The sequence below is a fragment of the Parasteatoda tepidariorum genome, chromosome 5 (genome assembly GCF_982258835.1).
Source record: "Parasteatoda tepidariorum strain Cologne lab strain chromosome 5, Ptep-v5.0, whole genome shotgun sequence".
NCBI classification, from domain to species: Eukaryota; Metazoa; Arthropoda; class Arachnida; order Araneae; family Theridiidae; genus Parasteatoda; species Parasteatoda tepidariorum.
The window spans coordinates 120504890-120517009 of record NC_141759.1 but is presented as its reverse complement, the minus strand read 5'-3'; the positions used below and the strand labels follow the sequence as shown (position 1 = coordinate 120517009).

At 32.1% G+C, this 12120-nt stretch overlaps 1 protein-coding gene across 2 annotated transcripts in view; it reads left to right on the top strand.

Moving 5' to 3' along the window:
• The first annotated feature begins 10776 nt into the window (after nt 1-10776).
• LOC147810122 (uncharacterized) overlaps nt 10777-12120 on the top strand; it is an 8672-nt gene continuing 7328 nt past the window's right edge. For both annotated transcript variants that reach the window (XM_087162985.1, XM_087162984.1), the window contains exon 1: nt 10777-11002. In XM_087162985.1, coding sequence (XP_087019111.1) covers nt 10991-11002 — 12 coding nt within the window. In that variant the 5' untranslated portion in view covers nt 10777-10990. The remainder of the gene's footprint in view (nt 11003-12120) is intronic.

The following is a 12120-nucleotide window of genomic DNA, read 5'->3' as shown; positions in this document are numbered from 1 at the left end:
AAATATAAGATAGAACTAAGTTTTAGTATCACTGCACTATTTTCTGTCTTTTAAACGTGTCTTTTTTTTATTACTACCATTCTAATGCTCGCCGTTTTCAGGGAAATACGCTGCTCAATAAAAAAAATAAAATTAAATAAATAAATAACATAAAGAAACTAGAAAAAAAAAATTTGTGATCCCCTTAGGACGATCACTGGTTGCCCATGGGTCAAATGTTTTTTTCTTTCTGCGGTTGACTCAAATCATGGATTGCTCTCTCCATCATGCATGTTTGTCGTCTGATTGGTTTTCATATCTCCTGCCTATATGTACGTGTTTCAAAATACTTTTCCTCCTCCTCCTTCAGCATTCATATTTATATTAAAAATCCCCGTCAAGCCAGTCATTATACGTTAATACTACAAACAGTATAAAAATACTTTAAATTATGTAAATACACATTAAAAATGCCTCCTAGTGACAATAAAAACAGCAGCATAGCAACGCATGCGTCCCGCAGTGGACTGATCGTTAAGACACGGTTCTCATCAGATCACCGAAGTCAAGCATCAACGGCTGCGGTCAGTGTGCGGGTGGGTGACCCACTTGGATCAGTCTACGTAGGGACCGAGGGTGTGCGGTATGGGTCCTCGTTAAACTGTGCTACCGTAAAGTGCTCGACTTCGCGTGCATGTCGTTGGGCTACCGAAGCGGGGTTGCCATCCCCTCTGCAGAGGATCAAAATTGTGATGGCATGTCTTCGGATCATCCTCCGGGATGTTTCCCAGACCGTCGCCAATAGCCCATTGTGCAGCTCTAGTGCGACGTAAATTAACAAGAACAAGAACAAGAACAAGAAAAGTGTGTGGAGCCATCGAATCCGAACCAAGACCCATTTCACCTGGGTGATAGGCTCCGACAACTCTTGATGTGAGAAGGGTTACGTTCGCTACACGAGTTTAGCCAACAATTGTTGAGTGTTGTTCGCCCACAAAATAATTATAATAACAGTGTTCTCATAACTAGTGCAATTCACGTTTTAGGTTTGGAAACTACTTTTTACAGGAGAAGCATTCCATCTCAGTTCCACAACATTTTATTTTATTTTTAGAACCGTCCTTGAACAACCGATCCATTGTTGGATTCATATTCAACACCGAAGCCTTGTCATTTTGAACTCAAACCAGAAGACAAGGAAACTTCGGGATGGGTACCCCCAGAGGTATGATTTGTTATGGGAACACTTTGTGACTCGACAGATTTAATGTGCATCAGTCACCATTTACTACACGGAGGGAGGGGATGATTAGTTTTCGATTATTTTTTCAATTTTTATAATCCACTCTCTTTGGTTTAGAATTCGAATCCGCTATCCTTACATAGGTACTCAAACCCACATTTTTTTTTTTTTTTTTTGTTCTAAACTTGAACCCACTATCTTTTTATCACTACTCGAACGTCCTCTTTTTATCGGTACTCGAATTAACTCATTTTTATAGATATTCGTTCCCACTATCATCTTATCAATTTCTAAAAAGACTCTGTTTCGTTTAAAAATTCGATCCACTATCTTTTGCATCGGTTTTCGAACCTACCATCATTCGATAAGTTCTCGAACCTACTCAAAATTGATCATTACTAGATTGAATTCTTTTTTGACCAATACTCGAGTCAACTATTTTTTTATATTTTCGAATCCATTCTATGGGGTTCAATACTCGAACTCACAATAATTTGAACTCGAACTCACAATAACACTCTCTTTTCTTTAATACTCGAAACTTCCTTTTTTTTTTATCGGTGCTTGCATCCACTAACGTTTGATCAGTATTTGTACCCACTATTTTTTCGTGTTTACTTGAAAATATACTGTAATTTGGCCCTGCAGTGGACTGATCGTAAAGACACGGTTCCCAGTAGAACACCGAAGTCAGGCAGCACTGTCTGTGGTCACCACTTTTATCAGCCTCCGTAGGGATCGATGCTGCACGGTATCGGTTCTCTGCTCTTCCGTAAAGTGATCGAATTCACTCGGATCACGACTGCGATGACATGTCTTTAGATCATCTTCAGAGATGGTTCCTACACCTTCGCCAATAGCCTAGTGTGCAGCTCTAGTGCACGGTAAATAAAGTACGCACCTACTATAATTTGATTTGTTTTAAGATCTACTCTCTTATGCTCAATACTCAAAACCACGACTATTTTTTGGTGCTAGAGACCACTACCGTTTGATCAGTACTCAAGACCACTGTCTCTTTATCATCACTCAAACCCATTATAATTTGATCAGTTTTGAAAACCCCATACATTGTTGTTTGGTGTTTGAACCTACGATGCTTTTATAGGTATTCTCGAACCAATTATCATTGGGTCAGTTCTCAAACCCACTATCTTTTTATGGGTACTCGAATCCACGATTTTTTTATCAGAACTCAAATCCGCTATCATTTGATAAGTACTCAAATCTACTATCAGTTGATCTTAATTCGAATCCGCTATCTTTCAATTGATACTTACATAAACACTATTATGCTAACACTTTTCGAATCCACCCTCATCTCTTCAATGCTCTTAATCACTATTATTTTATCGATAATGAAACCCAGTATCATTTGATCAGGACTATCAGACTTTCTTTTGTTTTGTTTTGAACTCGAACCCACTATCATTCGATCAAGTTTTAGAAACCTCACACAGTTTTCATCAATACCGAACCCACTCTACTTTCTTATCGATATTTGTTGCCATATCATTTCATAGATTTCTAAACAATTCTATTTCGTTAAAAAAATCAAATTATCACACTATCTATTAGTGCTCGAAAAAACTCTTTTGTTCTGGGCTCAAACCCACTATCCTTTGATAAAATTTCGGACCTCCTCGTTATGGATTATTACTCGATTTCACTCTCTTTTCACCCGTACTCGAACCCACAATTTTTCGAGCACACTTTTTTTTTAAATTCTCAAACCCACTGTCATATTATCGGTACTGAAACCAGGTACAATGAGTCAATACAATCAGTCTTTTTTCTTTCTCGATACTTGGAATGTCTATCATTCAATCTGCTTTAGAAATCACAACAGTTTTTGATAAGCAATCGAACACCACGATATCTACACTTGAGAACTAAATATGTCCCGCAGTGGACTGATCGTTAAGACACGGTTCCCAGCAGATCACCGAAGTCAAGCATCACTGGCTGCGGTCAGTGTGCGGGTGGGTGACCACTTGGATCAGTCTGCGTAGGGACCGAGGGTGTGCGGTATCGGTCCTCGTTAAACTGTGCTACCGTAAAGTGCTCGACTTCACGCGCAGGTCGTCGGGCTACCGAAGCGGGGGTGCCATCTCCTCCGCAGAGGATCAAAATTGTGATGGCATGTCTTCGGATCATCCTCCGGGATGTTTCCCAGACCGTCGCCAATAGCCCATTGTGCAGCTCTAGTGCGACGTAAATTAACAACAACAACAACTAAATATCACTTAATTAGAGCTCACTTTATTTTATCAGTTTTCAAATTTCCTCTCTTTTGTTTCAAATTTGAATCACCTATCTTATTTACGGTACTCAAAAACGTTATTATTTTATCGGTACTTAAACTGTTTTTTTTTTTTTTTTTTTTTTTTTTTTTTTTTTTTTTTTTTTTAAAATTATTATTATCGCAGCGCTAACTTACTATCATCTGATCATTTTTAGAAACCACATATTTTTTGATCGGTACTTGAACCTACGGTGTTTTTTTAGGTATATTCGAACCAACTATCATTTGGTTAGTTCTCGAACCTACTATCTTTCACCGGTACTAGGACTCAGTTTTTTTTTAAACGGTACTCAAACCTGCTATATTTTGATCTGTATAATTAGAATTCATGTAAATTATGAATGTCAAAAAATATTTAAAAATATAAGCATGATTTGCATTCCATCTCACAAATTCAAAGTATATTTAAAAAAGTTTACAGTAAAAAGAAAGTACAGTCATATTAAAAAAAAATCTGTCCTACAGTTATAAATTCATAAACAAAAAAGAAAAATGTTACGCTTAAATGATAATATCAACAATTTGTTTACAGTATGACAATCTGAATAATTTGAGAATTGAAAACTGAGATGATGAATGGCTATTTTGTAATTTCAAACGGAAATTTAGAGACGTTTAAAGAATTTTGAAAAAAAATTTCAGATTTTTAAATACCGGAGAAATTTTTACTATACTGCAATAACTGTTAAAATGAATAAGTTCATGTTGTATGCACATAATTTGAAATGCACACAAGTCGAAAATAGCTATTTATATAAATTGAGGATTTATAGAAAGGTTTTATGGATTAAGACTTTATATTGGATTTCATGGATTGAATCGTTTCAATAATCAAAAATCCATTATTTCATCTTTTTCGAAGTGCATATCAGACATTTAATTAAGCACTGATGATCTTGAACACTTGTTGATACTCTTTTAGAACATTTTATTTATTAGCTTTGATTCAAAATGAATGAATAAATTAAGTATTAATTTCGAAATTTAAAGAGTTATATCTTAAAGAAGGTACTTTAAAAATATATAAGACTTAAATTTCCAAAAGAAAAATCTAACAAATGTTCTTTTTTTTTAAAAAAAAAGAAAAATTTTAAAGTGAAATTACCCCTTTGGTTGTTGGATCATTCCTACCATTTATCATTTCCAATCCAAATTTGTCTTTAAGGAAGGTTAATAATGTTTCAGCTTCAGGTAACGAGAAATTCACATTAAAATCTCCTGCAGGGATCACAAGCCGCTCAGAATCAATTTCTTCACCAGTAACGTCTGCCAGAGCTTGTGAACCTGCAGTGGATAGTGGCAATAAAGATTTTGCAATAAATAATTTAATATCCCTCATGGCTGCATTTGGTGAAATATAAATGGCAATTAGAAAAGAAAAAACCTAACAATCAATTGATATTCACAAGAGACGTACCTTGACATAACTTTAAATCCGTCGCATTGTCCGTGGGATTGTTTTCACTCATATTTCACAATTGTTATCCGCTAAGTTTGAAAATGGAAAATACTATCCTATTAAATTATATGTGTATCAAATGAAACTAAAAAAATATTTATAGAAAAACAATACTTTTATGACTTTTATTATTTTTATGCTAGTGAGAACCAAAACAATATGGAAATGAATGAGGGAGAACTGGATCTTACCAAGTGATTTCCCGGCCAATAAATATGTAGCGTTAAACGTTTAAGGTATCTGACTACTAGTGATAACTTTTTTTTAAAAATATTGCTTGAAATTAACTTTTAAACTCATTTTTTGTTTGAGTTTAGGTGGAAACTTGTAAAATTGGCTAAAAACTTTTCTAGGAATATATATTTTTTGAAAAAATTGGTAATTTTATGCATTAATAAGGCGTTTTTTGTACATTACGGAAAAAGCTGTAAAACTTATTCTAAAGCATAAAATAAAAAACCCTTCTACTATTATACTCAAAAGACATTTATCTGTGTTATGAACTATTATCTTTGCAGTATTTCCATTTATTTGTATGTTATGAGCCAAAATGCTATAAAAGTACAAAATTTTCGAAAAAGTTACATTTATCACAGAAAAAAACAATCATAACAAATGTAAATAAACAAAATTTTTTAATCCTTAGTTCCAAACATGTGTTATATATTCTTAAACACTGGTACAAAATTTTAGAGAATTATCTTAAAAACTTTTTTAGTTATCATCTTTACGGTGTCATCAAAAGCGAAAAAATCTGATTTTGAGAAAATTGCATTTAAAGAATTAAAACTAAAATTTCAAAAAATTATATTGCCAAAATCATCTAAAACTAATCTATATTGGAAGAATAAGCTTTTGTTTAGTACATATCAATAATAATTAACTTTTCAAATTACTGTAATTTTAATTTTGGAACCATATAGTAATGGCAATCAGATAATTTTTAACGTTAAAATTTCTAATTACTGAAATATATGCATTTAACATTTTAAAATAATATACTAGATTAAATGTGTTACATTAAATGATATAATTTTTTACAAATATAGTTTTCCTTTTAATGTTTTGCATCTTTTGAAATACTATATAAGTCGAATTACATAATATAAATAGCATATACTGTGGTGGCCAAAAAAGGGGACACTTTTTGAAAGTTTCATGTTTTTCAACTTTGTGTGCTTGTAGAATATATTAATTTTCACTTAAATGCAAACGTTTACATATTAAATTGAAGGTAATTTAATGTAGAATTTAATAATAAATACAGTATTACAATATCTGTATTACAAAAAAAGTTATGCAATTAATAGTGAGATCTATCTTAGATTTGCATTTTTTTAAAGTGATATTTACACAATCAATACTTAGTAGGATAACCCTTAATTTTTAAGACAGCTTCACAGCGTCTTTTCATCGAGTGAACGAGTGTTTGGAGTTCATCTTTCGTAATCACATGGTGTCAAGAATCAATTATAGCTTCACTTAGTTGTCTTTTATTGGAGGGACGTTTTTATCGTACAAGAATTTTCAAACGTCACCACAAATTTTCAATTGGATTGAGATCAGGGCTGTTTCCTGGCTATGGTAATATATATATGCCTTTATTTTGAAAGTATGCTTTGCATACTTTTGCTGTGTGGCATGGAGCTGAATCCTGCTGAAAAATAAATGGTTCGTTGTTGGGGAAGAGATCCCTGATGGAAGGTATCAATTTTGGTTTCAGCGCAGTTTCGATGTATTTTTTGGCATTCAGGATGCCAAATCTGGCCGAAAAAAATGCACAAGTGCTACTACCGATAGAAAAATTAAATGGCTATGCCTTCAAGATAGAAAAATGTCATCAGATGCCATTAGATGTGAAATGAATGCAGCTGGTATTGCAGTAAGTTCAAGAACAATAAGAAGGAGCTTATCAGGATTTGGACTACAAGCTAGAATTCCAAGGAAAAAACCATATCTAAATCAAAGGCAACGCAAAAAACGAGTTAAGTCGGCAAAATAACACATTAAATGGTCAGAAAATCAATGGAAGCAAGTAATCTGGAGTGATGAGAGTAAAATATCGCTCTTTGGAAGTGATGGTAGAAAATACGTGAGACGTAGAGTAGGTGAAGCGCTTCATCCTGATTGCGTTGAAGCAACTACTAAAAATCCATCAAATGTCATGATTTGGGCATGTATATCTGCAGATGGTGTGGGCCGAATTCAAGTGATTGATGGCATCCTGAATGCCAAAAAATACATCGAAACTGCCCTGAAACCAAAATTGATACCTTCCATCAGGGATCTCTTCTCCAACAACGCACCATTTATTTTTCAGCAGGATTCAGCTCCATGCCATACAGCAAAAGTATGCAAAGCATGCTTTCAAAATAAAGACATAGATATATTACCATGGTCAGGAAACAGCCCTGATCTCAATCCAATTGAAAATTTGTGGTGACGTTTGAAAATTCTTGTACGAAAAAAACGTCCCTCCAATAAAAGACAACTAAGTGAAGCTGTAATTGATTCTTGACACCATGTGATTACGAAAGATGAACTCCAAACACTCGTTCACTCGATGAAAAGACGCTGTGAAGCTGTCTTAAAAATTAAGGGTTATCCTAATAAGTATTGATTGTGTAAGTATCATTTAAAAAAAATGCAAATCTAAGATAGATCTTACTATTAATTGCATAACTTTTTTTGTAATACCTACTGTATTTATTATTAAATTCTACACTAAATTACCTTTAATTTGATATGTAAACGTTTCTATTTAAGTGAAAATTAATATATTCTACAAGCACACAAAGTTGAAAAACATGAAACTTTCAAAAAGTGTCTACACTTTTGGCCACCACTGTATATAGCATAATATAGACTGCAAAGACTTACGAAAAATATTTAAAATACAATATATAGTAAATAAAAGTATAATTCATATAAATTATTCATCACATATGCTGGTTTAAAATCCACCATATGAATTTGTTAAACCTTCTTTTTTTTCATATTTAGTGCATTTAGTTTTTCGTACTGCTATTCTTTTTTTTCGAACTAACTTCGTCAATGGTAAAGAATGTCTTATAGAGCTCGAAATACGTTCTTTATCAAAGTTAGTTATTTCTTTTGAAAGTATTTCATGAAAGGAAAAATTGACATTTTTAAACACAGATAGTAAACCACTATGCCCTGAATTGAGGAGAATTACAGCTAGATAAGTACCTAAACGAAATGTTTCAAGTCCAATAAAAGTATCTTTAGGCAAAATATTCGACAAAATGTTGTTGTAACTTTCGTTACAATTTTGTGTCTTACCATGGAGACACTTTTGTAGTAGAGCTGTACTACACAGTTTTAAATATGTCGGTTTGATTAAATTAACAATTTTATTTGATAATCCATTTTCTTTGAGCGATTTTCCTATTACTTTTGCTCTTTGAAAACGACACCAACTTTCAATACCTTCGGGGCATTGTCCATGATAATGATTATCCTTGCCAGACACACTATGATAAAATGCAGCTATTACACCACTTATCATATTTTGTAGATTACCTGCATTACTTCTTACAGCAATATCGTAATAATTTTGGATTTTGCCTATCAATTTATCAGTTAATTTACCTTTGCCTCCTATACCTTTCACCTTTTTCTTCAATTTACGCAAACTTCCACCTACACGTTTTTGGACATGTCCAATACATTCTAGTTTCATTACTGAATTATCACAATAAAAGTTTTTTACGCTGTCATGGCCTTTCGAGTCTCCGTCACCGTAATATTCACTATATTGCACATTTTTTGCATTGGACCGTTCAAAGATGCGATAAGCACCAACAACTTCCATATTACCAGCTGAACCTTTATAGTTTGCACAGATATGCTCTGATGACTTGTTACCTTTTGAGCATATACGTCAGTACTGTGACACGACTTCAACATCTGAAATTTTACCAGTGTCGATGGAAATAGCACTAACACATCCATTTAATGATGAGTATCCTCTGCGTTGCCATGTCCCATCGACAGATATTCCACATTTAGCAACATCTCGTGAACTCTTAACTTCATCTAAAGCAGATTTCATGTTAACTTCTGCACAGTGTTCAACAATTTTCAACAGTTTTTTTTCTTGCTTTCGAAAAGCACCCTTTGCTAGAAAGGGTAAACAGAGGAAAGCACATAACTTTCTTCCAGCTGAAAATCCTTTCCCGATTAAACGTAGCCCTAAAACAATTGATGAATTAATACAGCAAGAATGTTTTTGTTTCTCTGTTGTTGAAAATGCTTTCAAAAAAGGACAACATTTAATGGTCATATTTGAGCATAACCCTGTGATAGAGTCTTCTACCAGTTCTAATCCAAGAGAGAAACAGTCAGGGGAACATACCATGGAAAATTTGCCAAACTGACAATTCTATTACCTCCTACAGATTCACGTTTATCTTTAAAAGAATTTTTTACTTCTTCATAGCCAGATTTTAACTTTTTGGCACTGGCAGAATCAACTTTAGCATCAGCCGATGTGCTATCAATCTCATTACTACTAGCACCAGAAGTAAAGCGATGTCCATGAAATTTTCGCTTCTTAGAGGAGTTTTTACAGTAGGCAAACTATAGGTTAGGGAAAATTATTTTTTGGGGGTTCTTAAGTAATTTTTATTCTTTTACAGTGGAAGGAGAAGCATGCAATCCAAGCGATTCACCCGGAGGACTGCCGAACGAACACGGCATGACAAATAGTGATCCTGAATGTGGATTGAAGTTGTTCTACGAACGTAAATCCAAAACATGCACCAGAATATTCTAATGGAATTCTTTTATTCTTATCTACACCTTTTAGACAAATTTTTTAATGTGACAGAACAAATTTTTTCTCATTCAAAAATAAATAAAAAATTTAAATATGTCACAGATTTTTTTGGAAATTGGAATTATGCATTTTACATAAGAATTTGAAATGGGCAACTCAATGAAGTTTGATCATTTAGTGCTCGTAAGCTCCTCTCCCCCCCCCCCAAAAAAAAAATTAGGAATCACTAGAATCTCAGAAAAGTACATCAAATAAAGCTGATTTTACACGGGATCGGACATTCAACAATCTACGTACTATCCTGATATAAAATTCCCTTTCTGAAACAGTGAATAGATTCTTGTAATTTCGAATTCATTCACCAATTTATACTTGCTATTGGTATCTGAAATTATTACAATGAAATTATCAACATTAATTAGGAGTTATTTATGAACTATCAATTATTTATCTCACCATGTTATTCAAACTAATAAAATAGTTTTTATTTGAGTTTGTGCAATTTATTTGAACAATATCATAAAACAAACATTTTAATAATTAAATTTTTCCTTCATGCAAAACTAGGACCAACCCCCGTGATAGCTTCGCCTTCATCATTGTTTCTAAAAGTTTATATTTTTTGCAAAAATAAGGAACATTTTGTTAATTTGGAAATCACAGCAAAATAAACAATTACTTGGATTTAAAAAAAACTACTGAACTTGAAAAATTTATCCAAGCATACAAAATGTGTGACGCAATTAGAAGAAGCAAATAGAAATAATAAATAGAAGAAGAATAGAAAAAAGTAATTATATCGTTTTAACTGTTCAAATACAAAACGGTTTTTTACTTCTTTGAATTAATATTTTCATACATTTTAAAAATTTCAAAATGAATGTAATTTTAAGCAGTAATATTTGTCCGTATTTATTCGTCTGTTAATTTAAAAGAATTATTGACTGATTTCAAGCATATAAGTATTCATCACATAGTGTATTATTCATCACATATTCATCACATAGGGTGTTAGTGAAAGTAGTGCAATATGTTAAATGAATTTTTAACAATGTATTTTCAAGTACGAGAATTTCTTAACCCCGATTGTTTAGAAGATAAGGACAACGATACAACCACCCCTATAAAAGCTTCGGAAGGAAAACGATTTCCGCAAACTTTTCTCGTTGTTACATCTGATCCTTTTGGAACCAAGGAAACACCATGCAATCTATGGTAAAGATTTAACATTCTATAATTCCATATTATGATTTGATGAGTGCTAGCACGCTATGAATTTTAAAATGTTAAATAACTTTTTATATTTTTAATTTTAAAGTTAAATTGTAAAATTTAATTTAAATGATAATTAAATTTTTTGTTATATCTGATACGTTTAATTCCAACCGAAAATAATACAGTGAGTGGGGAAGATATAATATTTTAACACATAATAGTTTTATAAGTGTTAGTGTAATATAAGTAGTACGATAATTTTATATTTTATTTGTTTAGTTTTAAAATTAAGCTTCAAATTTCAATTTAAATGTAAATTGAATTCTCTTTAATATCTGATACGTTTAATTCCAACCGAAAATAATGCAGTCTGTGGTTAATATTTAACAATCTATTATATGTTTTGATGAGTGATAGAACGCTATGAATTTAAAATGTTAAATAACTTTTTACATTTTTAATTTTAAAGTTAAATTGTAAAATTTGATTTAAATGGTATTTAAATTTTAAGTGTTAGTGTAATATAAATTTTACAATAATTTTATACGTTTAGTTTTAAAATAACGCTTCAGATTTTAATTTAAATAGAAATTGAATTTTCTGTTATATCTGACACGTTTAATTCCAACCGAAAATAATGCTGTCTATGGTAAAGATTTAACATTCGATCCACTATTAGTTAAATGATGCTTTGATGAGTGGTACAACGCAATGAATTTTAAAATGGTAAATAACTTCTTATATTTCTAACGTTAAAGTTAAACTGTAAAATTTGGTTTAAATGGAAATTGAAGTTATATCTGACACGTTTGATTCCAATCGAAAGTAATAAAGTCTGTGGTAAAGATTTAATATTTTAACGCATAATAGTTTTACTGTGTTTTAATAAATGTTTGTGAAATATAAATTTTACAATAATTTTATACGTTTAGCTTTAAAACTAATCTTCAGATTTTAATTTAAATGGAAATTGAATTTTCTGTTATATCTGACACGTTTAATTCCAACCGAAAATAATGCTGTCTATGGTAAAGATTTAACATTCGATCCCCTATTAGTTAAATGATGCTTTGATGAGTGGTACAACGCAATGAATTTTAAAATGGTAAATAACTTCT